The 25,078-nt window shown below is 37.8% G+C and overlaps 2 protein-coding genes across 10 annotated transcripts in view; both read right to left on the reverse strand.

Annotated features, from left to right (window-relative positions):
• Positions 1–1,833: 1,833 nt before the first annotated feature.
• Positions 1,834–14,239, reverse strand: MSS51 (MSS51 mitochondrial translational activator). 5 transcript variants are annotated; one of them, XM_047826246.1, is made up of 8 exons: positions 14,104–14,239; positions 11,100–11,203; positions 5,800–6,043; positions 5,368–5,523; positions 4,212–4,336; positions 3,446–4,012; positions 3,012–3,105; positions 1,834–2,178 (listed from the first exon to the last, which is right to left on the reverse strand). In XM_047826246.1, exons 2-8 carry the CDS (start codon positions 11,113–11,115, stop codon positions 1,959–1,961), a joined length of 1,422 nt encoding a protein of 473 aa, XP_047682202.1. In that variant the 5' UTR covers positions 11,116–11,203; positions 14,104–14,239; the 3' UTR covers positions 1,834–1,958. The 5 variants fall into 5 exon arrangements, 4 of the variants coding, with proteins under 4 accessions (XP_047682202.1, XP_047682203.1, XP_047682204.1 ...); XM_047826247.1 differs by lacking the exon at positions 11,100–11,203 and having other exon boundaries at positions 14,104–14,222; XM_047826248.1 differs by lacking the exons at positions 11,100–11,203; positions 14,104–14,239 and adding an exon at positions 10,048–11,092.
• PPP3CB (protein phosphatase 3 catalytic subunit beta) overlaps positions 13,415–25,078 on the reverse strand; it is a 59,928-nt gene continuing 48,264 nt past the window's right edge. For 2 of the 5 annotated variants that reach the window (XM_047826238.1, XM_047826242.1), the window contains exons 11-14: positions 22,249–22,333; positions 21,192–21,289; positions 16,500–16,529; positions 13,415–15,034 (exon numbers count right to left, since the gene is read on the reverse strand). In XM_047826238.1, coding sequence (XP_047682194.1) covers positions 14,856–15,034; positions 16,500–16,529; positions 21,192–21,289; positions 22,249–22,333 — 392 coding nt within the window. In that variant the 3' untranslated portion in view covers positions 13,415–14,855. The remainder of the gene's footprint in view (positions 15,035–16,499; positions 16,530–21,191; positions 21,290–22,248; positions 22,334–25,078) is intronic. The other 3 variants (XM_047826239.1, XM_047826241.1, XM_047826240.1) reach the window with 3 other exon arrangements.

Consider the following 25,078-nt stretch of genomic DNA (forward strand, 5'->3'; position numbering starts at 1 on the left):
CTATTTTTATTTTGGTCGGTTATACGTTTGGTGTCATATTTAAGAAACCATTGCTCAATCCAACTTCATTAAGATTTACCCCTATGTTTTTTTCTAAGAATTGTACAGTTTTAGTGATTTACATCTTCGATACAATTTGAGTTAATTTTTTTATGTTGTGTGTGTGTGGAGGGGGCGTCCAACTTCATTCTTCTGCATGTGGAATCCAGTTGTTCCAGCACTGTCTGTTAAAAAGTCTGTTCTTTTCCCATTGGATTATTTTGTCACTCTTGTCAAAAATCAATTGATCATAAATGTTAAGAATTTCTTGCTTCTCAATTCTTTTTCATTGATCCATATATCTATCCTAGGCCAGTACTACACTGTCTTGATTACTACTGCTTTGTAGAATTTTGCAATTGGAATGTGTGAGTCTTCCAATTTTGTAAACATTTTCATTTAACTCTTAATGTAACTTAATACTAGGCATCATCCCAATTTTACAGATGAGGAAATTAAGGAAACTTAGAGAAGTTTAGCTTTCCCACAGACACAAACATATTTGGTAGTTGCTCCAGGATTCATACTCAGATCTATGTAAATCTAAAACTGACCAGTAAGCAATGCTCCTTCTATAATCTGGTCTCAATATACCTTCCAGACTAAATTTATACTAATCCCCCAATGTACCCTAAAATATCTCCTATTCTTTTCTGCTTAACTCTTATTCCTTCCATCTGAAATGACCTGCCCTCCATTTGTTTAATAAAATTCTACTTCACAAGAGCTTCACTATTCACTTAGTGATCTCTCTTTTCACTCTATTACCTTAGGAGTACAGGCCTCTCTCATGGTTCTTATTCCGTATCACATCTTATAATAGAGATTATCTATGTATATGTATTACTTCACTTCCTAGGTTAAAAATAAGGTCCATCTCTCATTCACCTTTGTAACTCTCCAAAGCTGTAATGCAGTACCTTTCACACGGTAGGTACTAACTTCATACTTTGAATGAATATGTGAATTCTAATATTACCCCTCGCAGAGTGGGCAATAAGAATGTATATGCATGTGTTAGGGCTGGGGGTGGGAGGCTGAGGTCATGGCAAGGTCGTAGGAATGACTATTTAAGGAAAATCCTCATCTTGAGAATGTGATAAGAGACGGATGGCATGAGATGGGAAGTGGCAGAGGAGCAGGCCCAGAGAGCTGGTGTTAACAACTCTTTTGGCAAAAGAGAAACCTCAAGTCTTGAGGTATTGTGAGTAGACAAGTAATACTTGCCAGTGAATAGGAAAAAGGATACAACAAGAAGCCCCAAACTGAGTTTATTATGGTATAGACTAGGTAATAACAAATAACTCCAGTACATTCAACTAAAGCCTGAGATACCCTGGGATATTTAAATATAACACCAAGCAAAAAGCTACTCTAGGGTGAGAAGAGCCCAATAGAAAAGAAGAAACTAAGATATTTATCTAGAAAAAGCCAGGAAATCGAACAACATACCAATCCTCACAACTTCTCCCACGTTCCCAACCGCTTCTCTGACTTGCCCATTCGTGTACCACTTCAAGTCGTTAACACCTCTCCATTTTTTAGCCAAGATTTCTGGGTAACAAGAAAGTCTTTTCCAAAAGAATAAGGTGTCATTCTTCTCCTTTACACCATCTGATTCAAGGTAAAACTTTCTCACAAAGGGAACTGTTAGGAATTCTAGGCTGGAAAGACATACCAGGGCCTCTTGCCATGTATTAAATCTAGAATCCTGTCTCTAGAAGCTATTTATGGCTAACCTCTTAGAAATGAGTCACATCACACAGAACTCCCATTCAGCTGAGAATCTTTACCTGGACAAGTGAATGAGGTTTAGGACATAGTGGATTTCAAAGTCAGCAACAACCTGACATCAGCAGAGTAATTTCATTACAACCTCCCCATTTTCTAGAAATCCAGGCAGGATCTGGGTCAGCTATTTAAACTCCACCATCTACTTTTTCTTCCAGTTGCCTCCTATCCAACTGGCAGGAACTTCCAAGAAAGATGATATAATAGGCATTGCAGTATACTGGCTGCTTGTTGGGGTTGGAATAGACCTGTTCAGGTTTGAGGGATGCAAAAGGGTTAGCTCCATAGGCGGTGATGTTTGTATCCAAGTCCACCAGAATCTGTAATGAGGCTGCCAATTCCTGATGGCTATGGGAGACAGATAAAAAAAATAATAAGAATAATAAAATGCTATGCTAATTATGAGAAACATAGGAGAGAAATTTCTCAGAACTTGATGCTTCTGTACTCATTAATCCCCAAAATTACCTAAGGCTGGTTTAGCCGAGGGGATATCCCTTCCTACCAAATGTCTCACTAATCACCTGATTAACTAGCATAGGACTTGGTTCTAAGGGGATTAGAAAGCCAAGTGTGGAAAGGAAGAAAATCCTCACCAGAAGATAGAAGATGAGCAAAGGGGAGAGAAATGAGCTCATCTATATAAAGAGAGGTGTTGAGGGGTGCCTGGGTGGCTCAGTCGGTTAAGCATCTGACTTTCGCTCAGGTCATGATCTCACGGTTCGTGAATTCAAGCCCCACATCGGGCTCTGTGCTGACAGCTCAGAGCTCAGAGCCTGGAGCCTGCTTCGGACTCTGTGTCTCCCTCTCTCTCTGCCCCTCCCCCCCTCTCACGCTCTGTCTCTCTCTCTCTGTCAAAAATGAATAATAAACATTAAAAATTTAAAGAGAGGTGTTGAGTGAGTCAGGGATGTATCAAAAATAGGAGGAAGTTAGGGGCGCCTGGGTGGCGCAGTCGGTTAAGCGTCTGACTTCAGCCAGGTCACGATCTCGCAGTCCGTGAGTTCGAGCCCCGCGTCAGGCTCTGGGCTGATGGCTCAGAGCCTGGAGCGTGTTTCCGATTCTGTGTCTCCCTCTCTCTCTGCCTCTCCCCCGTTCATGCTCTGTCTCTCTCTGTCCCAAAAATAAATAAACGTTGAAAAAAAAAAATTAAAAAAAAAAAAATAGGAGGAAGTTGAAACCTGTAAACAGTGATCAATGTAGGGATCTCATAATCACGAAGTAGCAAGAGGGTGGGCAGCCAAGCCTCCATTAAGTCTGGGGAAGCATGGAAACCTATGGAAAAAACAACAAAAATAGAAATGGATATAGAGAGGGGAAAGGCTGAAGTAGGGCCTAAGCAAGATACTTTTTTTTTTTTTTTTTTTTAATTGTGTTCACCTTTCTCCTCACCTTGCTCACCTCCAATGCTCATTTACCATCATCATCTACCCCAGGTTCTTCAGTGGAAAATTCTGAACCCGGGCACAGCACAAATGGCTAATGATCAACCAAAGTTGTCATCATATTGTGTTTAACCTGACCAAATGAATGGGATTCCAAATATAGAAGATACAAGAGTCAGGATAGAAAATTCCCAGAAAAGCCACCCAGTATTCCCCTAAATGATTCTTACCTGGATGGAATGTCACCACCAAATCTGGATGGGCTATCCGCCCAGTCTCTACCTCCTCCTCCCAGAAGTCATGATAGAGGCCTCTATGGCCACTAAGCTGAACTGTGCCAGGTTCCAGGATGGGAGTTGAGGGGTTCTGTGTAAAGCCAGCAGATACGTCTATACCCACCATGATCACACGGAGGCCAAGGTGTCCAGGAAACATGTAGCCAAGCTCATCATAGTCCTCAGGGCGAGTGAGGAATGTCTCCACGTGGGAAGCACCAACCACATGCACTGTGCTTCCCCCAATCTTCCCAACATTTATCCCCAAGGCCCGAAGCCCAAGGCCCAGTGTCAAGGGTCGTGAGAGGGCATCTGTCAGCAGCCGCTTCAAAGAGCCCTGCAAGACATCTGGGTCTGGCCTTGGCCGTCCTACGCTGGCCCACAGGGTGGTCATGGCATGACTACCTAGCACAGCATCCAGTGTAGCATCTAGCTGTAAATGCCGCATAGAAAACCAGGTATCCCAGCCCTGTACAGCTTCAGCCAGGCATGGCCAAGGCCCTGAAGGTAGGACAAAAGCACCTGTAGGAAAGAAGAAATAAGAATGACATAATCCTTTCCTGGCTTCAATATTCTTTCCAAGTGTACTCTTCCAACTTGTGACCAGGAGTGCCCCACTCAGTTTCTCATTTTTTCCTTCTAACAACATGCTTTCATCTCCCTCTCCAAGTACAACCAATTATGACCACTATGTCAGAGTTCTCCAACACTATCACTTCACCTGTGACTAGGAGCCATTCCATGAGACGGTCCACAGCTACAAGACGCAGCTCTTGACAAACCTTCCTGTGTGCTGGCCAGTCTGACCTCTGGCACTCTGGACCACAGTAATACACATTTCTGCACCTGAAAGAATGAGCCCCAGAAACAGATGTTCCTATACCTCAAAGGTATGTCAGGGAAAGGGAACTGATATTCCTGCACCTAGGAAGAAAGATCACTGGATAAGGAAGGTAAGGAGAGGAGTGACAACTGATGCACTAAATTTGGAGATTATATTTGGGAGGGGAGGCATGAGAGACTAGGAATGTAATTATTCTCTTGGGTTAGAGTGACACCTCAGTCTATATCTGGAACAACTCACTTTTTACATCACTTACAGAAAAAATAAATAACAGGAGTTTGCAGCTGCCCTATTATCACAGGTATGGCTCAACTCCCCAGAAGAGATAATGATCTTATACCTTGCATACTCAAGAGGAGGGAGGTAAAGAAGATTATACAGTCGTCCCCCCTTATCCAAAGGGAATATGTTCCAAGATCCCCAATGGATACTGAACTCACAGATGACCTAAACCCTGTATATACTGTTTCCTCCTATACATACATACATACATACATACATATGTATCTATGATAAAATTTATAAATTAGGCACAGTAAGAGATTAACAATAAGACAATTATAATATACTATAATGTTATACGAAAGTGGTCTCTCTCTCAAAAGATCTTACTGTATTCTACTCACCCTTCTTCTTGTGATAATGTGAGATGATAAAATGCCTACATGATGAGATGAAGTGAGATGAATGACATAAGCACTGCAACACAGCATTACACTACTAATGACTTTTTGACAATAGTCAGAGGAGGATCATCTGCTCCCAGACCGTGGTTGACCATGGATAAGTGAAACCACAGAAAGCAAACTGCAGGTGGCGGTGGGGGGACTATTGTACCATAATCTGTCTGACCTCCCCATAATACCCAAAATAAGGAGGAGCCCAATCCTTTTCTAATCTTTCTGTGGCCTGGATCACACAAAATGAGTGGGCCTTAAGTTACTTTGAAAACTCTTAGACCTTTCCTCCTGCAAGGAAGTCTTAGAATAGGATCATTTCTGGATGACTCTCCATTTAGCCCCCAACTAGTCACCTTTTGCACTGCCGTAAGACCTTGGAGTCTGAAAGACCACTAGGGAGAGCTCTACAGTGAGCACAGAATCGGAATGTGTCCTCCATCTTCTGGAACATTTCTTGAGGGCATCGAAATCCAAAGCCTGATACAGAAGCACCCCCATCTAGCACCAACCTGCAGAAATGGCACAGTGAATAAGTGGCAATAGGAAAAAGAGTTATCTCCAAAATCTTTCATGACCTATACCTTGCCTCCAATATATTTCCATCTGCTCCCACTATTTCTCACATAAGCAAATTATATTTCTTCTATAGTAATAAAGCTTACAGAAGTCAGGATGAGAGACTCCCTCATTGTAAATGCCCTATATTCTCCAAGCTATATTCCCTCTTTGCCTTCCAAAATCAGTTCTACTAGAGATATTATTCTTCCATAGAGCGAGTCACTCACTTGTATTCTTCATAGCTTTTCATGCTTAGCTTTTGAAGGATTAGCTGAGATAGGCCAGGAACATTATTTTCCAAGGAGAAGAAGCCAAGCGCATCAATGCTAGGGTCAGGTTTTGAGAGGGTCAGAGGCACAGGGGTCACAACTGTGGATGGGGTCACAACCATGGGAGCCACTGATGAAGGGGGTTTCTTGTGCCTTCGCTTCCGAGATCTTGGAGCCATGGCTGTCCACTGATACCTGGGGACTATACACAGAACAGATATGGAATGAAACTTTGCAAGTTGGTCACATATGATGTGTTTTCATATGTTTGACCTTTCACTTCTCATTCTAGTCTCTCAGACCTAGGTATCCGTAAGACTTATTTGGTATCTACTGATTATTGATCACCATAGGCGATTATAAAAAAACAGCAGGGAAATAATTATATATGAACATAATTATACATATATGTGTTACATATTAAGTTCTATATAAAATTTAAATACATATGTAAGGAAATGCACACGAAAAGGTCTGCCAGGTCTCATGTAAAACCAGTAACAGTGATTAACACTGAGGACGGAAAGAAGTAATGGGACAGGAACTGGGTTAATCAAAAGGAACTTTAGACCTATCTGTGATATTTGACTCTTGAATAGTTAGAATATATTTATATATTATTCGTATAATCCTTTTAAAAAATCAAAAATCCTTTTAAAGTGAGCAATAATATGGCATGTCCTACATTCACATGGTTGTGCAACCACCACGTCTATCTAGTTCCAAAACATTTTCATCATCCCAAAAGAAAACCTCATAACCAGAGGTGCCTCTGGTGGCTCAGTTGGGTAAGTGTCTGACTCTTGATTTCAAAAAGAGAGAAGAAAAATCAAAAGAGAGAAAAAAGCAAACAAAAGTTTTGGTTGTCCAAAACTACCAGCTAAGTGGAGAATTAGTCAATTTCACTTAGTTGGGGAAATAAAACATTCATTTTAGAAAACCTATCATCACAGTTGTAAGCAATAGACCCAGAGGAAGAAATTAAACGCAACACAAAATCAGCATCACAATGCTAAGAGTTATATAGTCAAAGCTTATAAAAAATTATGAAGAAACTTTCCTAAAGAGGCGAGTTTTGAAGTAGAACTGATCCTGCACCCACCCACTACCTAGCAGGAACTCTGTGATATTCTCCTTTCTTGGCTTATCTTCTCCCATTCCTTCTACAATTGTTGAGTAAACAAAAGGAACTATATTGGGAAAAATAAAAACATGCATTCACTCAACAAGTATTTATTGCTAAACATATATAATCACTCATAAAATAATGGAAACAAATATGAAAAATATACTCAACATCTAGATGTCCTGTAGAGGGATCAAATGTAAATCATAACATAAGGCAGTATATAAATACTGTAAGTGAAACGAAAGCACTAGTGGGAAATCAGAAGAGTCTCTTTAGTTGGTTAGCTGTAGGAAGACTTTATAAAGCAGGTAGCAGTCAAAATAGACCGATGGTAATTCTTTGAATACATGAGATAAAAAAAGGAATTCTTAGCACAGAGAAGAGCATGAGCATAGAAATGTAGATGGGAACACTCTAGAAATTAATGAAATAGAATGATTTGAGTTTGACTATAACAACATAAACATTAAGAACTAAAACTATAAAGTCTTAGAAGAACACAAAGGGAAAAGGTCATAATATGGATTTGGCAATTTCTTAGATATGACACCATAAAAAGAAATGAAGTACTGATAATGTGCTACAATGTGGATGAACCTCAAAAGCATTATGCTAACTGAAAGAAGTCAAAAGGTCACGTTATAGGATTTCATTTATATGAAATATCGAGGAAAGGTAAACCCACAAACAGAAATCAACTCCTGGTTGCCAGGGACAGGGTGGAAGAGGAATGGGGAGTAACTGCTAAATGGTTATGGGGTTTCCTTTTTTTTTTTTTTTTAAGTTCATTTATTTCGAAAAAGAGAGAGAGCATAAGAGAGCATAAGAGAGCATGCACTCAAGTAGGGGAGGGACAGAGAGAGGGAGAGAGAGAATCCCAAGCAGGCTCTGTCAGTGCAGAGCCCAACTTGGGGTTCAATCCCATGGAACTGTAAGATCACGACCTGAGCCAAAATCAAGAGTCAGACACTTACCCAGCTGAGCCACCAGGCACCCCTGGTTATGAGGTTTTCTTTTGGGATGATGAAAATGTTTTGGAACCAGATAGAGGTGGTGGTTGCACAACCATGTGAATGTAGGACATGCCATTTAATTGCTCACTTTAAAAGGATTAATTTATGTTGTGAATTTCACCTCAATTAAAAAATAAAAAAGAAAGGTACCTGTAGAGATTGAGAATCTAAATACTAACTTTCCAATTAACTGCCTCCAGGGACAGGGAAATGGCAGAGGATAAAAAGGCTGACAGTGGTTGGTTTTACTATGAATAAGGTAACTTTTAAAGTTCAAATCAGGGATCATGTTTTGTTACAAAAATAGTCTGACATTTACTCCTTCTGGACCAGATTTGTTAGAAAAAAACTCTAGAATCATCATTCAGATGAAGTGTAGGTGGCAGAACAAACAAAAACCTCCCAGAATCATCCACTAAAATCTATTATCTGTACACCTGAAACTAACATAACATTGTAACTAACTGGAATTAAAATTGAAACTTAAAAAAAAGAAAAGCTATTATCTTATGACACGGCTTTTTGCAAACTGCTGTCCTCAGTTAATGAGGGAACTAATTTGTATTTTCTTTTGTACTTTTTTTCCCCTCCTTTCATTCCACTTGTGTAATCTCTCCCCTCATACCACAGATAAATGGATGTTTTCAGAGTCCAAAGAACAGAGATAGCTAAGCTCATCTGCATTCTACATTCTCACTAATACAGAAGAAATTAGACCTGAAGGTGGAAGATTATTTTAAGATTTAAGGGTCCCTTTACTAAAGGATGCCTTCACACCTGAGTACCCCATTTCCAACAAGTGACCTGAATCTCCCCTCCACTTTTAATCACCACACATTCTCATCACATTTCCAGAACCATTGCAACTTTAGAAGCATTCATCTGCTCTACCTACCCAGCCTCCTCAGGCAAGAAAACACCTTCTTGAACCTTGAAAGAATGGATTCATCTTTTCTTTACAGGTATGGAGAAAAATTATCTTTGTTCTGATATAAGTCAAGGGTCTTAAATCCCAGGATTAATAAATATATATTCCTGATGTTCAACTAAAAGCCTTCTGCAATGGAAGCCAATTAAGACAAGAAATGTATTGCCTCACTTATCTGCCTTTCCAAAGAGGTCCTTCTTGAAAGGAAGACTAACTCTTGGCTCTCTAGAAGTTGACTGAACTCACTGGGAAGTGAAGGAATCACAGTTTGAGGAGGAGTGGGGCGATGAAATCCCTGGGAGTTTCCTCTATGTCTAGAATGGGCTCATGATACAAACTAACTAAATTTCTGGCAGGAAGGTAAGAAGGTGGGAATGAGAAGCCAGGTCCTTGCATTTGCATCTAGGTGAAGCTCATGTCTGAGTTTGTGTACCCCAGGCCCAGACCCAGCTTCCTTGGCTCTAACTTTTCTGCACAGAGTCCCAGGATCCTCCAAGTTTGAGGGGAGGGACGGAACTGAGAGAAACAAAGGCAAAAAACATAGAGGACAAGGGAGAAGTTGGAAAGAATTACATATAATGAGCTTTCAGAATTTTCTAGAGATCAGAGTCTATGTCACCTAGCAAGGAATACCTTTTTTCTAGCTGCCCCCAGTGGCTTGGGCTCTAATTTATTCTCTGTATATAAAAGAGAAAACACCAACACCAAGGACTAAAAAGGAGACATGAACTAGATGGTCTAGAAAAACTATTATCCTTCATCTCCAAATTCCCTAAATATTAGCCTATTCCCAGACCAGGTCTCCCATCCTTCTCCCTCACCACCAAAAGCCTCAAGTTTCACCTACCACAGTATCTTCTCACTATCTCCAGACCAGGAAGACCTATGTAATTTTCTCTAATTCACCAGCAAACACAAAACATCTTTGGGGAGGCAGGGAAAGGGGAGAGTGATGCTAGTCATTGGGGATCCTCAAAAGGAGTTAGGAAAGAGAAAGCGAAAAGGAGGAATCCATTAGGAACACTATTATTAAGCACATTCAGATGCTTAATCAGTGCTAACACTCCTTGGGGTGATAAATGTTTTACTCAACTATAAACTAAGGAAGCAGATGATTTGAAGGGAAAGGAACTTACCCTGCTAAGCCCTAGGCTTCCTTCCTTCTCTCTTTCTTCCAAATGAAGCGAATGCTTGATCTCCTCAGATCTAAGCTGTGGCTGACTTGCAGCTGTCCCTTCGTATCACTTTCCTTTGCAAACTGCTGAAATGCTGCGTCTCTGTGATTAGGTATACCCTGCCAACCAGACAGACAACGCTGAATTCTCCCTAACGAGGCAAGGAGGGACCTGGCCCCCTGCCCATGGACTTCTCTCTTTCTGACCTTCCTTGTCTGCCAAGATGGCTCAGTATTTATTCTGTCAACACACCCAAACTCACCAAAGGCCAGTCAGGCTAAGGAAAGATGAAACCTATTGCTTCTTTAACCTCTCTTACTAAGGCAGCATTTATGCTCTTAGTCCACAGTGGCAGAAAAACAAACAAACAATAACAAACAAAAAACACCTAGGATTATTTCAGAAGTCATTAGTTGGTTGGAAAGGGAGGCACTAGCTCAGAGCAGTGGGAACTCCTGGAGTTCTGGATGTTAATCCAGACCCAGGAAGAGTTACCCCAAGCCCAAAGTCCCTTTTAGCCTAACAACACTGCTCAAACACAATGATTAATATAATTAATTTGTATATTAAGTACAAATGTAATACCCAAGAAAGAAGAATAGAAATGGTCTTTTAATGGTATAGAAGAAAATCAATTGTAGGGGAAACAAAAATAATTTGTAAAATTCACTTTCTCTGAAAGGAAAGCAAGGTACTTTCTGAGTGAATGTCACATCGGGCACACTCCATTTATTTCAAAAGAGTGAATAAGAAGAGGAATAAAATAAGCAAAATCAAAATATTACTAAAAATGCATTCTACTTCTAGGAACAGAAAATATAAAAGAATCAATTCAAACATCTTCTCATTCCTTCCTATAATGAATACTGATCCAACGGATTTAATTATACATTCCTAGCTCCTTTTCACTTACCAAGCTCCAGAGTCTATCGTAAGTTATTAGGACAATGGTCCTATATGACTGCAAGACCTAACTTTCTGCTTACATCTGGCCCCAGCTATATGTCACTTACCTGCCTCTGTGATCATCAAACTGGGGAACAGAACAACTTGCAGGGAGGTCCTGGAATGTGGTAAATCAAAAATCTATACATGAACAGATGCAGAGAATGGATTCCTTAAAAAAAAAAAATTTTTTTTTTTAAGTTTATTTTTGAGAGACAGACAGCACAAGTAGGGGAAGGGCAGAGAGAGACCAGGGAGACAGAATCTGAAGCAGGCTCCAGGCTTTGAACTGTTAGCACAGAGCCCGATGTGGGGCTTGAACCCACGAACCATGAGATCATGACCAGAGCCGAGCTGGACGCTCAACCGACTGAGCCACCCAGACACCCTGAAAATGGATTCTTAAGGAACTCCAGACTATAGGAAGCAAACTGAAAGCAGATAAGGTGGAAGAAACGTGTTAAGGATGCATTTACATGACATTATTCAGAACAGCCGTGGACAAAAGAAAATCAGTTCCAATAGGCAAAAATCCTGAGTAAAATGGGAGTAATTAATTTTAAGCAAATGTTTCAGGTCTATTTCAAATCAACTGGCAGAACATTTAAAGGTTATGAGTTCTGTTAATATTAGCTGAACACCAGAAGGCACAAGAAATGAGAGGTGGTCTTTTCTTTTAATTTTTTTAATGTTTATTTATTTTTGAGAGAGAGAGAGAGAGAGAGAGAGAGACAGAGACAGAGACAGAGACAGAGTGTGAGCAGAGAGAGAGGGAGATACAGAATCCGAGGCAGGTTCCAGGCTCTGAGCTGTCAGCAACAGAGTCCCACGTGGGGCTCAAACTCACAAAACATGAGATCATGACCTGAGCCAAAGTTGGACGCTTAACCAAGCCACCCAGGCACCCTGAGAGATGGTCTTTTCTAACTCAGGAGTGTCATCTTTGACTACAAAGGAATACAAAATAAAGAAAAAACTGATATTGAATATTAATTTATATTTTACCATCATAGCTACTAGCTCTGGCAGACATTTAAATTTACAATTTAGAAAGATCTGAACTTTTCAGTTTGCTTTCATCATGAATTACATTTATTTTTTTATTTATTTTTATTTTATGATAGAAAGAAAGTGGAGGGAAAGGCAGAGACAGAGAGAAGGAGAGAGAATCACAAGCAGGCTCCACACTGTCAGCACAGAGCCCAATGCATAGCTCAAACTCACAAACCATGACATCGTGATCTGAGCCAAAGTCGGAGGCTTAACTGACTGAGATACCCAGTGCCCCATGAGTTACATTTTTTAAAAAGCCTTAAAAATGCTTTCATGGTTCACTGTGAAACCTTAAAAAAATACTTCTGTCATTCATAGTTCTGAAGAAAGACTAGAAAGAGGTTCCTATTCAACAGGTACAAAGTGGTAGGTGAGGCACTGGGTGATTTTTCTACCACTCTTAACGTATACCACTTTTTCTGAATTCTGTTCCTTTCTCTTACTTTCTTCCTCTTTTTAATTTTTACTATCAACCCATAATTCTAGTTTGCTAATGATGTTGTACGTTTACCCATGATTTCCCCCAGTGATGAATCTAAGGGTGGAGTTCCTGGTACCTGATATTCTAGTTAGGCTCTTAATTTAGAGATGCACAGTTTTCATAAAAACAGTAACATCAAGAAGAACCTTTAAGGTATGCAGTGCATAGCAACTTTAAGGGTAGCTCATGGACTGGTATGTGTGTTAAGTTGATAATACAGCAACTAGAAGCTGTAATAATCATCAATTTGAGTTCTGTTTGTTACCTGAAATTAGGCGAGTATACACATTTCAATTTAAATTAATGCTTTCTAATGTGTATCATTATATTTATTGTTGAAAACTGTAATAAGGTTACCATATGATTACATTATAAAATGTTAAGCAATATCCTAATTTCCCTCAATTTGCAAAATTCCATACTATTTTGATTATGGCAAAGAAGGAATATGATGGCAAGAAAATGCAGTATCATGAATATCCTTTTTCTTACTGTTAAAACACCCAATAAGTTCCCAATACAACTGTAACAAAATTCTAGATAATAACATTTTCTTTCAATGAAAAGTCAAGTGAAATAGTGATTTTAAATATAAGATTTAGAAGGCCTATAATAGGCACCCAAAGTCCTCTAGTGCTCAATTACTAATGCTCATGTAAGACAAATGTAACCAAAGTTAAAAAAAAAAAGCAAAATTTATGAAGATAAGAATTTAATTCATCAAATTATCATGAACTATCCACGAGATAATCTTCTCTGAAGGCTATATACCAGTTCTGTTAACAGAATTTTCTGATTTGCACGAGGTCAAATCAGACTACATCTTCCAAATAAAACCCAACACAGAGATAGGAGCAGCGGCCCATGCATGGAATTTATTGTGTGCTACTGTTTATAAAATACTCGAATAGTCCTGCACATGCATAATATTTCCAACTTAGACAGGAGACCATACAGGGTGCACTTTCTGGCAAACAAAACAATAGATGGTTCCGCTGCCTGGAGCTCTGAGTTGTATTCCAGGGCATGAGGGAAGCAGGCCACCAAAGTAAAGGGAAATATCAAACTACAGTGGCAATCAATACAGGTCAATAATTGTGAAAAATTAGCACATGGTTCCATTTAGTTTAACCAAGCAGTTCTGTAACTATCAAAGGAAAATGTTCAACATGCAATCTTGACTTTTATGCTTCCACTAACATCTGAATGATTGAACAGAACCATTGCTTCTATGCTGCATTGCTTAATCAAAAACACTTCCAGAACATTTTTAAAATTTCCTTTGCATCAAAACATAAAAATGATAGAAAGCCAGCAGCAAATCACCCTGGTGGCTATTTAAGCAACTTGAGTACTCACAATAAACTAAAATTTCTCATAACATCTAGGTAACCTATACATGTCGTACCTGTACATCATAGGTCTATATATTAAATATTTGCAAAATGAAAACATGCATACACAAAATACGTCAAGTTTTACAGACATGATTTGAAGTAAAATTTACGTTGACAATGTACAAACTTCTTTTAAAGTACCTTAAATGAGTAATTCTGTAATTCTTCATAATTTTGAAATTTAGAGGTTTTCTTCTTAAATCTCTGGGGTGTAAATTTCAAAAGATCTGGGCAAAAAAGATTCTAAATTAGTTTTTGGATTTGTGTTCAAGTAAGAGAGTCTGCCTAGAAATAGGTTATGCATTCATAATTGAAAAATACCAAGACTATATTACAGAATTAGCCACATTTAAGAACTATAGACCTGAGGTCAGCATTTTGTTTAAATGCCAACTGGGTTTCTCAGCATTTTGCCCATAATTCAAAATACAGCTTAGCAACCTCAGAAATGTATTTTAAGACCATGCTAATTCATCCTTTAAAGACATTTCATGAGAAAAAAAAGTCCACATTAGCTCTTAGGATTGCATTTGAAGTCATGGTTAAAAAACAAAATCTAATTCTACTGAGGGGAAAAAGAAATCTCATTTGTAAACTTAAATGTGTGAACCACAAGCATAAATGGAGGTGTAGTTGCCCTCCACTGGAAATTGCCCCAAGCCCCTTGCTCACTGCTCTCCACCTTGGCAGCGATGACCCAATCTTATCAGATAGTACAGCATGTCCCAGGGCCCTCAAGCCTCCATCCAGGAAGGGGGCTGGGGTCTCAAAAGCACAATGGTTTCTCCAGAGGGACTGTGACATTTACAGTCAGCTTGGCCGACCCCTCCAGATCCTGGGGGTGATCTGTCCATTTGGGGCCCGAGATGTGAGAGTCCCTGGGAAGCCGTGGGTCACTGGGCACTATGGTTGCCAGTCCCGTGGTTCTCAGTGGCATGTGCGGTGTTCAGAGAATTGAAACCATCTTGCTGTACAGCATCTTTCCGGGGTGGCATTCTCTCATTGATCCTATCCAAACCCTTTGCCTCTTCAAAACTGCAGATTCTATGTGGTGGAGAGAATCCTCGTATTGCTTAACAAAATGCAAATTTGATAAGTCAGTAATTGAAAAACATTTCTGAGATTTCAAAAACATAATTAATGATTTTTAAGAAGAAAGAAATTAGCTGTATGTAGCAACATTTAAATCTTACTTTAACTGAACCTTATCCCCATTCCAGACTTCCCCTTAAAATGTGAAATGTTTAAACCTAAATATAAACATGATCGCTTCATAGTGTTAGCATAGCCTTTATAAAAGAACGCACAAAAATAACTCTTCTCTGACCCCAAAATTAACAAACAGGCAATGGTCTCAGGGTCTCAGTCTGACTTCTATTATACCAATTATCTCCTACCTCAGACCCTAAAATCACCAGTGACTATCACAGTAAGGCAGCAACAAGAGTAGGGGCAAGTGAGGAGGCTAAACAAGGTTATCCTTGACATACAAATCTGTACCAAGAGCTTGGGAGGAGAAAGAGGTAAGTAAAGTTAAGTTAAAATTTAGCAGATCAGAACTATCTTGGAGGTCAAGGTATCATCACCCCATCAGCACCAGAATGAAATGAAAAAGGTGGGGAAATGCCTCCAGGAGTTAGGTCTGTGTTTGGCTGATAGCAAAAAGTATTCATAGTTTCAGATTTTAGGAAATGTTTTCCTTAATTCAATAGCCATTCACTGCATGTTCTTTGGAAACCCAAATCAAAATAAGTAGCAATCCTCCTCCAATTGTTGTAATTTCTCATTTACTTCATCTGGAATGATGCATTTTCCACTATTAAAATGTGCATACAAAAGATTTCCATACCACTGGTTATAATCTGGTTGTTTTAACATGTGCAATCTTTGGGATTCTGAGTCTGTGCAAGTGAACCAAATAAATGGTTGGGCAGTAAAGCATTAAATAATGTGTAACATCAAGCCAACATATGATGTACATGAGTATAATATTATCAGCAAACACTAGGCCAAACAGCAATAAATAAATAAATAAATAAATAAATAAATAAATAAATAAATAAAATAAAAATCATAGTGACAACTCCTGCAGTCTCAGGTAAATTACTGAAAATCAGTAAAAACTAACTCAAACCTATACCTAGAGGGGGTTTCACTTAGGAAAAAAATGATCTGAATAGCACAGAATCATGCAAAATGTGGAACAGAGCTTTCTTTGCAACCTCAAATGCTACAATATTATAGCATAACATGCTGCACTCTAAAGAATTCAGGAACAAGTCAATGCTGGTTGCACAATATACTAGAAAAGGGAAAAACCAGATTGTCACTGTGGAAATTGGTCCTTGTGATTTAAAAAACAAAAACAAAAACAAAAGAAAAAAAAAAAGAGGAATGTGACTATCAAACTCAATGAGTCAGTGAGTCTGATTCACCTTGGGCTGTGCAAACTAGGAGTAAAACACACCCACAGGACATTCTCTGATGCCCACCCACACACCACAGATCTCTGCCCAGCGCAAGGACTCTGATCGTACCTTTTTCAGCCTCAATAGCCTCAACTGTGGCTGTACAGAAGTGAGCAGAGGCATGCAAAATGAATGAGAGAGATGAGAAGGGTCATATTGTACAGCAGAAAAGGCAATGATCACTTAAAATATCACAGTATCCCATACTACATCATCATTTACAATTTAACATAAATAGTATCCACATTAGAGAGCCCATCCAATCCCCCAATTCCTGACACAGCACAGTTTACACACAGCACTATGACAACATCGCTCAGAGCACAGAACACATAGACCTAATGCAAACACAGACACCTCAGCACCCATGCAGATGCACTCCAGTATTAATTACCTATCATGAATTCAGTATTTTGATAGCCTTAGAATTTTTCAACATGTTTATTATATCACATCCATCACAATCACAAGGAAATTCTCTAAGGTGAAATTATGATGGTAGAATTGTAGCAGAAGAGCAAAGAGAAGATTCCCTTTTTTCATCTAACTGAAATAATACTCATTATCTGTTATTCCATGAGATATAAACTAGAAGGGGTCAGTAATGCTTTTCCTGTTGCTTCTAATTCATAAGGCATTGTAAAAGTCAGTATGGATACAATGAAACTTAAGGGAAGTAAACTTGGTGAATTGCTCTTGGTAGAATAGTTCTGTAGCTCTGTTGTTTGTGGGTAACCTAAAAGGACCCCTCTTATCTACTAGGAACTTCCTTTCTATTCTAACATTGATTAGTGTCCCAAACATCCACAGATACTAACGTCTACAGCCTTTACAAAAAAAAAAAAAAGCTTATGTTCAGTTTGTCATGAACTCAAATTTGCCTCTGGTACTAACAGCATGCATTTGCAAATAAAGATGGAAAGGCCAACAAACATCTTTTCAAGCCTATCTACCAACTAGAGATGACTCAAGATAGAACTGAGGTCTTTCAGGCAGTAAGTCCTGTATGATATGGACATACACATAGGTCATATAAATGAGAAATGCATTCTTAGTATAGCTGGTCTCTAGCCCATTTAGAGAATTTCAATATTATTTGGTCACACATTTTGTAGTCAAACATTCTTTTGGCTCATCTCTGGGTTCAAAGTGTATAGAACATTCACATTTAGGACCAGGATCAAAGACTGCAGAGGACAATACTGACTGACAACATTGCAAATTCTCCACTTCACTCAAAGTGCACACACTCAGAATATTTATAACGATAATACCCCTAATACCCCATCCTTTCTATTTTGCTTCTTCTACAACAAGGCCAATTTGATTTAGAAATACTAAACTTTGCCCAAAGCAGTTATTAACGTGAAAGAAAACTGATGAATCTAAGGAATTAAAGTAGACTAAATTAGGAAAGTTTGTTGATCTTAACAAGATAGTAAAGTGAACTGGGGGGGACCCAAAAGAAGTAGATTGCACACTGAATTAAAAAAAATTTTAATTTTCCTTAACTGTTAAACTACATTACAAATCCAAGCAGACAAACTTATTGTATACCAACTATACAAATAACCACTTAAAAAATCTAGCTCTGTACATTTGGAGTATACTCTTGGAATTTTCCCAGACAGAAAACTGGGATAAATGACCCACCTCTATTTGATCAGCCCTGCAACTTCTATTCTTCAAAATATGGACTATTTTCTTTATAATTTAGGCATTGAATGAGAAAAAAATAAAATGCCTATCAGAATATGTGTTATATATGGCAACAAATTAAAAATAAAACCTGATACCACTGTAAGAATTAGTATCTAATTGAGCATATCAGTAGTCCAAAAGTCGATTAATAAATTTTTCAAATTATGAAATGTAACAACATACTTCTGAAATCATTCTATAGGCTTTAATTTTATATATAAAAGCATGTTCTAGGTCAAATTATATTTTCTGCTCTTTCCAGAAACTCCCAAATGCTCCTAATCCTTTTCAAGATAAAAAACATATATCACACTCAAAACTGCTTGAATGTTTAGAACTGAAAAAAAACCACTTGAAGCTTAATAATTAAGCTGGAAAGAAAGAGATCTGATAATTGCAAAATTCTATCTGAAAGGCACAATTTTTCCTCTATTTGTTTTCAGTTTTATAAGGCCTCTTGACATGACCTTAGTAGGTTTGAGTATAGTGCTGTCACAAACTGTGTTCCTCAATACTACACAGGATAAATAATTAAGAGGACTTTGGCATTACTAAAATAGAGATGGTCACATATTTTCCCATATAGGTCGTGGTGAAGACAGCATTATAGGGCTAGCTCCCAATCAAATTTCCCTGAAGAAAACAGACATAAAATATACCAATTCCTACTCCAAAAGAGTTGTGTAGTTTGTAAAAACACTCAAATATCATAAAGTTACTGAGAAGGCAATAGGACTTATTCCCTGACAACAGGACTGAGGTATTAGAATTTTAAAACTTTTTTTTTGTAATACTTAACTTTCAGTTATTCATATCAGGGAACATGTCTACTAAAATATCAGGAAAAAAATTTAAATCACACAGATGCAGCTTCTGTATGAGTTTTATTATGTACTTAAAAATGGGTTAATATTATTATAGTAAGGAAATCACCCCACACTATCAAGAGCCATCATGGTACAGCTGGGGAGCTATCTAGTTTCCCAAATTAGACCCCTTAAACTCAGCATTGTCTTGTAACTCACTCTCCACTGGGAATACAGTCCCTTTGGTAAAGCTGTCTTTCAAACCTTCCCTGCAATTGGGGTGAGTTCAAAGTTGGAAGACTGAGCTTCAGGCTGCATGCAAATTAAAAATGCATAGAAATGCTGAGCTGCCAACAAAGCAAGTACTAATTGTGAAATTGGAAAGAAAGGTTTGCTATAGATACAATGCAAAAGTAATAATATATCCAAGGATAATGGAGAGATGACTGTAGTGTAGATTTATTAAAGTATGAAGCCTTTCAGTTTTCCTTTTATGAACAAAAAGGAGAAAAGGTATACCATTTTCCAAGCCATTAAAGTTTATCCTCTTCTATTAACACTTTTCCTAGTTTTATTGAATGTTTAAGATCTTAGTTTTAGTGAAATTCTTTTTAGCTCATGTTGTTAAGTCTACAATATAGTAAGAGTGGAGTAAGGAATATAAAGAAAATCAAAGCAGTTTTTCTTTTAATAAAAAAGGAAACCTCATTCAGAATGTAAATTTGAAACTATAATTTTAAAACCTAGCTGTACTTCTCACATATACCAGTGGTGGTAGCAGACAACACAATAACATATAAAATAGAACATGTAATAGGCTACAAGTAGGAATTATTTGTCTACAGGAAAAATTATTTATTTGGCACTTATTATGAGACTGAGTGAAATGAAACTGTGAAAAGTCAATCTAATTTAAATTTATTCAAAAATTTGAATTATTTTATTTATTTTGTTTGTTTGTTTAAAAAAACTCACTAATTACGACACCAGAAAGAAAGTTATCCGTGACTAAGGAAAACATCAGATCTGTTGCTGCCTGTTTGAGAGCAATGTCCCTTGGAGGGCTGTCAAAAGTGGCTACAATAAAACATAAATTAAGACTTTCCATATCACATTTTTTGCCTTCCAACCACAAGGGAAAGAAATCTAGACTTTGAGTTATTGTGTATACGCTAAAACATTCACATCACTCTCTTCTATTTAATATGTAACGGGCTTTCAAAAAGTTAACCCAGTATTTACACAAATATTTACGCCAAAAAAAGTAAGTTTTTTTTTTAAATATAAAATATTCAATGAGCCAGATTACAGGAATGCTTTACGTATAATTCTTTTTATTTTCATGCAAAATAAAGGCACACTTAATAACACCCTTTCAATTTTGACTTACAGGATTTAAATTCAACCCCTTATAACAATGACTTAATATCTAATGTTACATTCATGTTCAGAATGCACAAAGTACAGCAACAAATGCAGCAAACCTCAAAACAAGGTGCTACAGAGTTGCTTCTACATCAAAAGACAGACAAGCGTCTGATAGAATAATTTAATTTAACATACTTTTACAGACATACAGCTAACCTAAAGAAAGACAGACAGATTTAGGAAAGCAGCTACATCTGCAGAGGAAGAAAACAGCATGTTACAGACAGTCAATTATACATAGAACATTTGACAAACACCACAGAAAACAAACTTTGGCATTATTCACCAGGGTACAAAACCTTGCACAAATCTTTTGGCAAGTGAAGTGCATAAGTAATGTTCTGGGGCCCAAGCAGACTGTTAATTCTAAAATTAAGTATCTGAAAATATAAGCATAGTCTAATACAATTACATAAATTAAAAAAATAAAAAATAAGAAACTTGGAATTACATTTCCATTTTAGTAATTTGGATATCCTTGATTCACATTCAGAAACTGGGGCTCTTAAAAGAAAAGAGTGCATTAGACAAACAAAAATAAAGATTTTAACCATTATGATATGAGCTGCTCCCATATCATTTCATTAAAAGCTGAGAGACTGACCATTATTTTCAATTGAAAGGAATACCCATTCTATCAATGTTCTGCCTTGGTCAGGTTATTAACCAGACACTACCTATCATATAGTATTCTGCCTGTGTCAGCTGCTGAGACAGGAACTAAAAAGCAGAAGGAATTCCCTGCATGCATTATGTGTATTGTTAGCAAAAGAGTGAGGTGTGCCCCAGTCCATCTGAGGCACAGCAAGTTGCATAACATCATTACCACTTTGCAGGGTCTGTCGTCCTCCAGCCAACACTCCACTAGGCAACATCCCTGTGGGAGTCAGGCCCTTGAGTGTCAGCACGCTTTCACTCTCCTCCCTATTGCAAAGAAATATAACAAACATCAGAGACTTCCAACAAGTACTTAGTTCAAAAGATGAGATGGGGCCCAGAGGTAGGCCATGACATTCATTGTTGTTACCATATTTTCCTCAATTCCAAGATAAGACATTTTTCTGTATTTTAAATGTATGCCTTACAACTGACACATATATTGTTTTTCCTGAAAAGCCTTATTAAATATATAATGAGATTAATCATCAATGAGAATCAAGCAATTGAGAAAATATGGTATTTCAGATGCTGTAAAGTTCAAATGTCAGATATAACCAGTTTTGCAAACAAATTTTTAAGGACTGACCCATTATGTGTACCCTTAAACCTGAATTAACCCTAGGAAAACAGCTTGTGGCTCCAGCAAAGGGGACTTCCTGTATGGATGAGCAAGTTCATCAGGAATACTCTAAAAAGCACCCCCTCCTGGGGCACCTGGGTGGCTCAGTTGGTTAAGCGTCCAACTTCAGTTCAGGTCATGATCTCGCTGCTCGTGGGTTCGAGCCCCGCGTCAAGCTCTGTGCTGACTTATCAGAGCCTGGAGCCTGCTTCAGATTCTGTGCCTCTGTCTCTCTCTCTGCCCCTCCTCCACTTGCGCTGTCTCTCTCTCTCTCTCTCTCAAAATAAATAAACATTAAAAAAAAAAAATTTTTAATAAAAAGTACCCCCTCCTTATCCTGCTCTAAGTTTTAAGGTGTAGAACCAGTACTTTCATCACAGAAGGGCAACACATACCAAAAGTGAGCAAAAATAATCACAAGGGTCAAAACCCCTAGTTTCAAAAGGACTTGTGTTCCCTTCTTCACTATGTAAATGTACAACTAACTTCTTTATAGGAAGAATGCTACTATGTTGCTTTTAGGTGTCAAACAGGACATTGCTTACAGCAAAGTACAATAAAAGGAATTTCTGTAAAACAAATAATCAGGAAAATGTATCATTACCTGAGAACAGAGAAGACCCTTGCCATCTTGCCAATTGCTCGAATTTTGTTTCTTATGATTTCTTTCCGGGCTGCAGCTGAACCTACTTTCAATGGAATAAATAGAAAAAAGGACTCAAGTTTAGGGCATCCACACTTGCACCATTCTATCACTACCCTATACCAGGCTCATCTTAACCAATACCAAACCCTCTGCCCACCAGCTCACATGAAGGAGACTTAATGAACTCATGCCAAAAAGCTTCTTACTCCTTCAGTGTTTAGCTCAGCACTGGTCTAAGACTGGGGTTTGATACAGATACAAATGAAAAGTAATCCACAAACATTATGACTCTCACGCTACTGCTAATCAGTAAAACAGCAATGGGAAAGAAACTAGAACCCAACCTGTATCACAAACCAGAGAACAAAAATAATGCTAACAATCCTATCGTCTTTGTTTAATTCTCATGAGAGCCTATGGCATGCAGACTAACAGACAAGAGTTGGTAATAACTCTGTATAGTCTTCTATTTAACTGTTATAAAAGCCTCTGACATGCAGGCAGGAAATATCCCATCTTACTATGATAAAGTAAGTTCCTTGCTCTAAGTGGTTTAAAAACAATGGTATACAATAACTACTGTGCAGATGGCGCTGAACTAAGGTCCATACTAATATTTCAACAATAATGCACATCTTAACCTCATGGACTAGACGTCCTCAAAGTCATGCAAATATATACAATCTCTTATATCCCTAGGTGAGTATGACACAAGGAGAGTGAACAAGAAAAGATTCCCTAAAAAACATGGCTAAAGGATCACTGTTACCTCTATAAAGGGTTGGCTGTACTGCCTATCACTGGTACAGAAGAGAATATACCAAAATAACTTGATCTTTGGCCGAAGAAAAACTCAAAATTGTATCTTCCTTCCCTTGGCCTCCAGAAAGAACAACAATCTCAGTCCTGTTATCTCATATATAGCAACTAGAATCACTCTGGACCCAAGAGTGTGGTTCCTTAGAGCTGTGCTTCAACATGATGAAAACACACATATGGAAGCACCATGGTTGAGGAGAAAGTTAAGGAAAGGCTAAAGAGACTAGACTAAAAGGGGCCATAGGTACACAGAGGTCTGAACAACCATAAGTCTTCTGGGCTAGAGCATCTCATTTAAAATTCAAGCAGCCCACAAATACCATATAATTAAAAACTAAGATGATGACTGGACCCTACCACAAGGAAACAGAAAAGAAATCTAATTTCAAAGACGAAAACAAAAGACATATTTTAGAGAAAACAGGCTCCATGACCATGTTTATGATGCTCTAAAGGGTAATATTATGAGCAATGAAGCTACAGTTTTTACAAATACAAAACTGTGTAGGTACCATGGTATTACACAGTGTTTTTAAGATGCCAAAACACTACTAAAAATCTCAGAATCATAGAACATTAGAATTTCAAGAGACATTAGGGATATATTGCAAAGTTTAATCTCATTTTCTAGACAAAGAAACTAAATTTATTAAATGTCTTGTCCAAGGACATAAGGGAAGTCTGATCTCTTTGAATGAATTAACACAAACATTTTGTTTTAAAATGGACAGAATTTTAAAAACAGCTAGACTGGGGGAGAGGAGTATGAGGATGGGAGAGGATGGCTGCAATGAGGCACATTCATATTTTCAGACTTAATTTATATACATATAAAACTGAATGATATGTAAACTATACTGATTTCAAATTTTAAAAAGTCACTGGGATATAAAAACACTATACAAGTCAGGATTTAAAATCAGTCTACAAACACATCATGCATAATATTAAAGTAAATGTCCACAGTAAAATTACTCTGGGGAATAAGACAGACAATCAAACACCCCTAATCATGCAGGGAAAAGTACAAAACATTACAAATAAGCAAAAGAATGAAATTTTAAAACAAGAGGAATGAAAAAGAGGGAAAAATATTTCCATGCACAGAAAGACAGATATCTTGGAATATGACTTCTAAAAACATCAAATTCTAACTCATATAAAACTTAAACTAAATTTGCAAAAGGCCCAAGAGGACTCTGCATCAATAGTATTCAATGAATGTGCTAACTTACATGGATATGAGGATAACTTATGAAGTCATATTTCAAAACAATGTTACTCTGTCTGGTCTGTACCTTTTTTATTGCCATATATGAGCCGTTCTTCAGATGGAGAGTCCAGAAAAAAGGAAGTGAATGATGGAGAAAAGGTGGTTGAGACAAATAAAAAGATAGAGATTTAACTTGGCAGTGGTACTGAAGAATGAATGTAGAAAGAAAGGGAGAAAAATGAAGGCCCTCATATTCAAAATTTGAAAAATGTAGTATTGTAGGATCTAGTGAATAAAAGAGGGATGCCACTGGCTAGAACTCTAAAGGAAAGATTTCTTAAAAGATATGTGTTCAGAAGAAATTATGGACAGAATGACTATAATATTTGATGAAAGTAGACAAATTAGGGACAGAAAAAAAACACGTGAAAACACATAAGACTGATAAGAGACTGTGCAAACAACAATCGCCCATTTATATTGATACCCCTAAGGAAATGTGTCACCCATGGGAATATGTTAAGTGAAAGGTAATGACACAAATGATATACAAACTCATGTGGTTCTTCAAGGACACCAACATCTGCAAAATCTATAGTATACACAGAGAAATGTGGGTAACTTCATAAACTACCTCAGTGGAAAATCTTACCCACTCCCAATAATGAAAAGGCTAAGCCTCCCACACTCCATAATAACAAGAGCACACAATTTCTTGAATCTGAATTGTAGAACTTTTGCACATACTCAACATCA

The sequence above is a fragment of the Prionailurus viverrinus genome, chromosome D2 (assembly GCF_022837055.1).
Source record: "Prionailurus viverrinus isolate Anna chromosome D2, UM_Priviv_1.0, whole genome shotgun sequence".
Classification (NCBI taxonomy): domain Eukaryota; kingdom Metazoa; phylum Chordata; class Mammalia; order Carnivora; family Felidae; genus Prionailurus; species Prionailurus viverrinus.

Excerpts from the sequence above, each read along its gene's own strand:
- MSS51 (XM_047826246.1), bottom strand. Across the intron at positions 4,337-5,367 it reads GTCTTACGGCAGTGCAAAAG|GTGCAGAAATGTGTATTACT; the intron begins GTGACTAGTTGG and ends TCATTCTTTCAG. Across the intron at positions 2,179-3,011 it reads ACATTGATCACTGTTTACAG|CCATCAGGAATTGGCAGCCT; the intron begins GTTTCAACTTCC and ends TGTCTCCCATAG.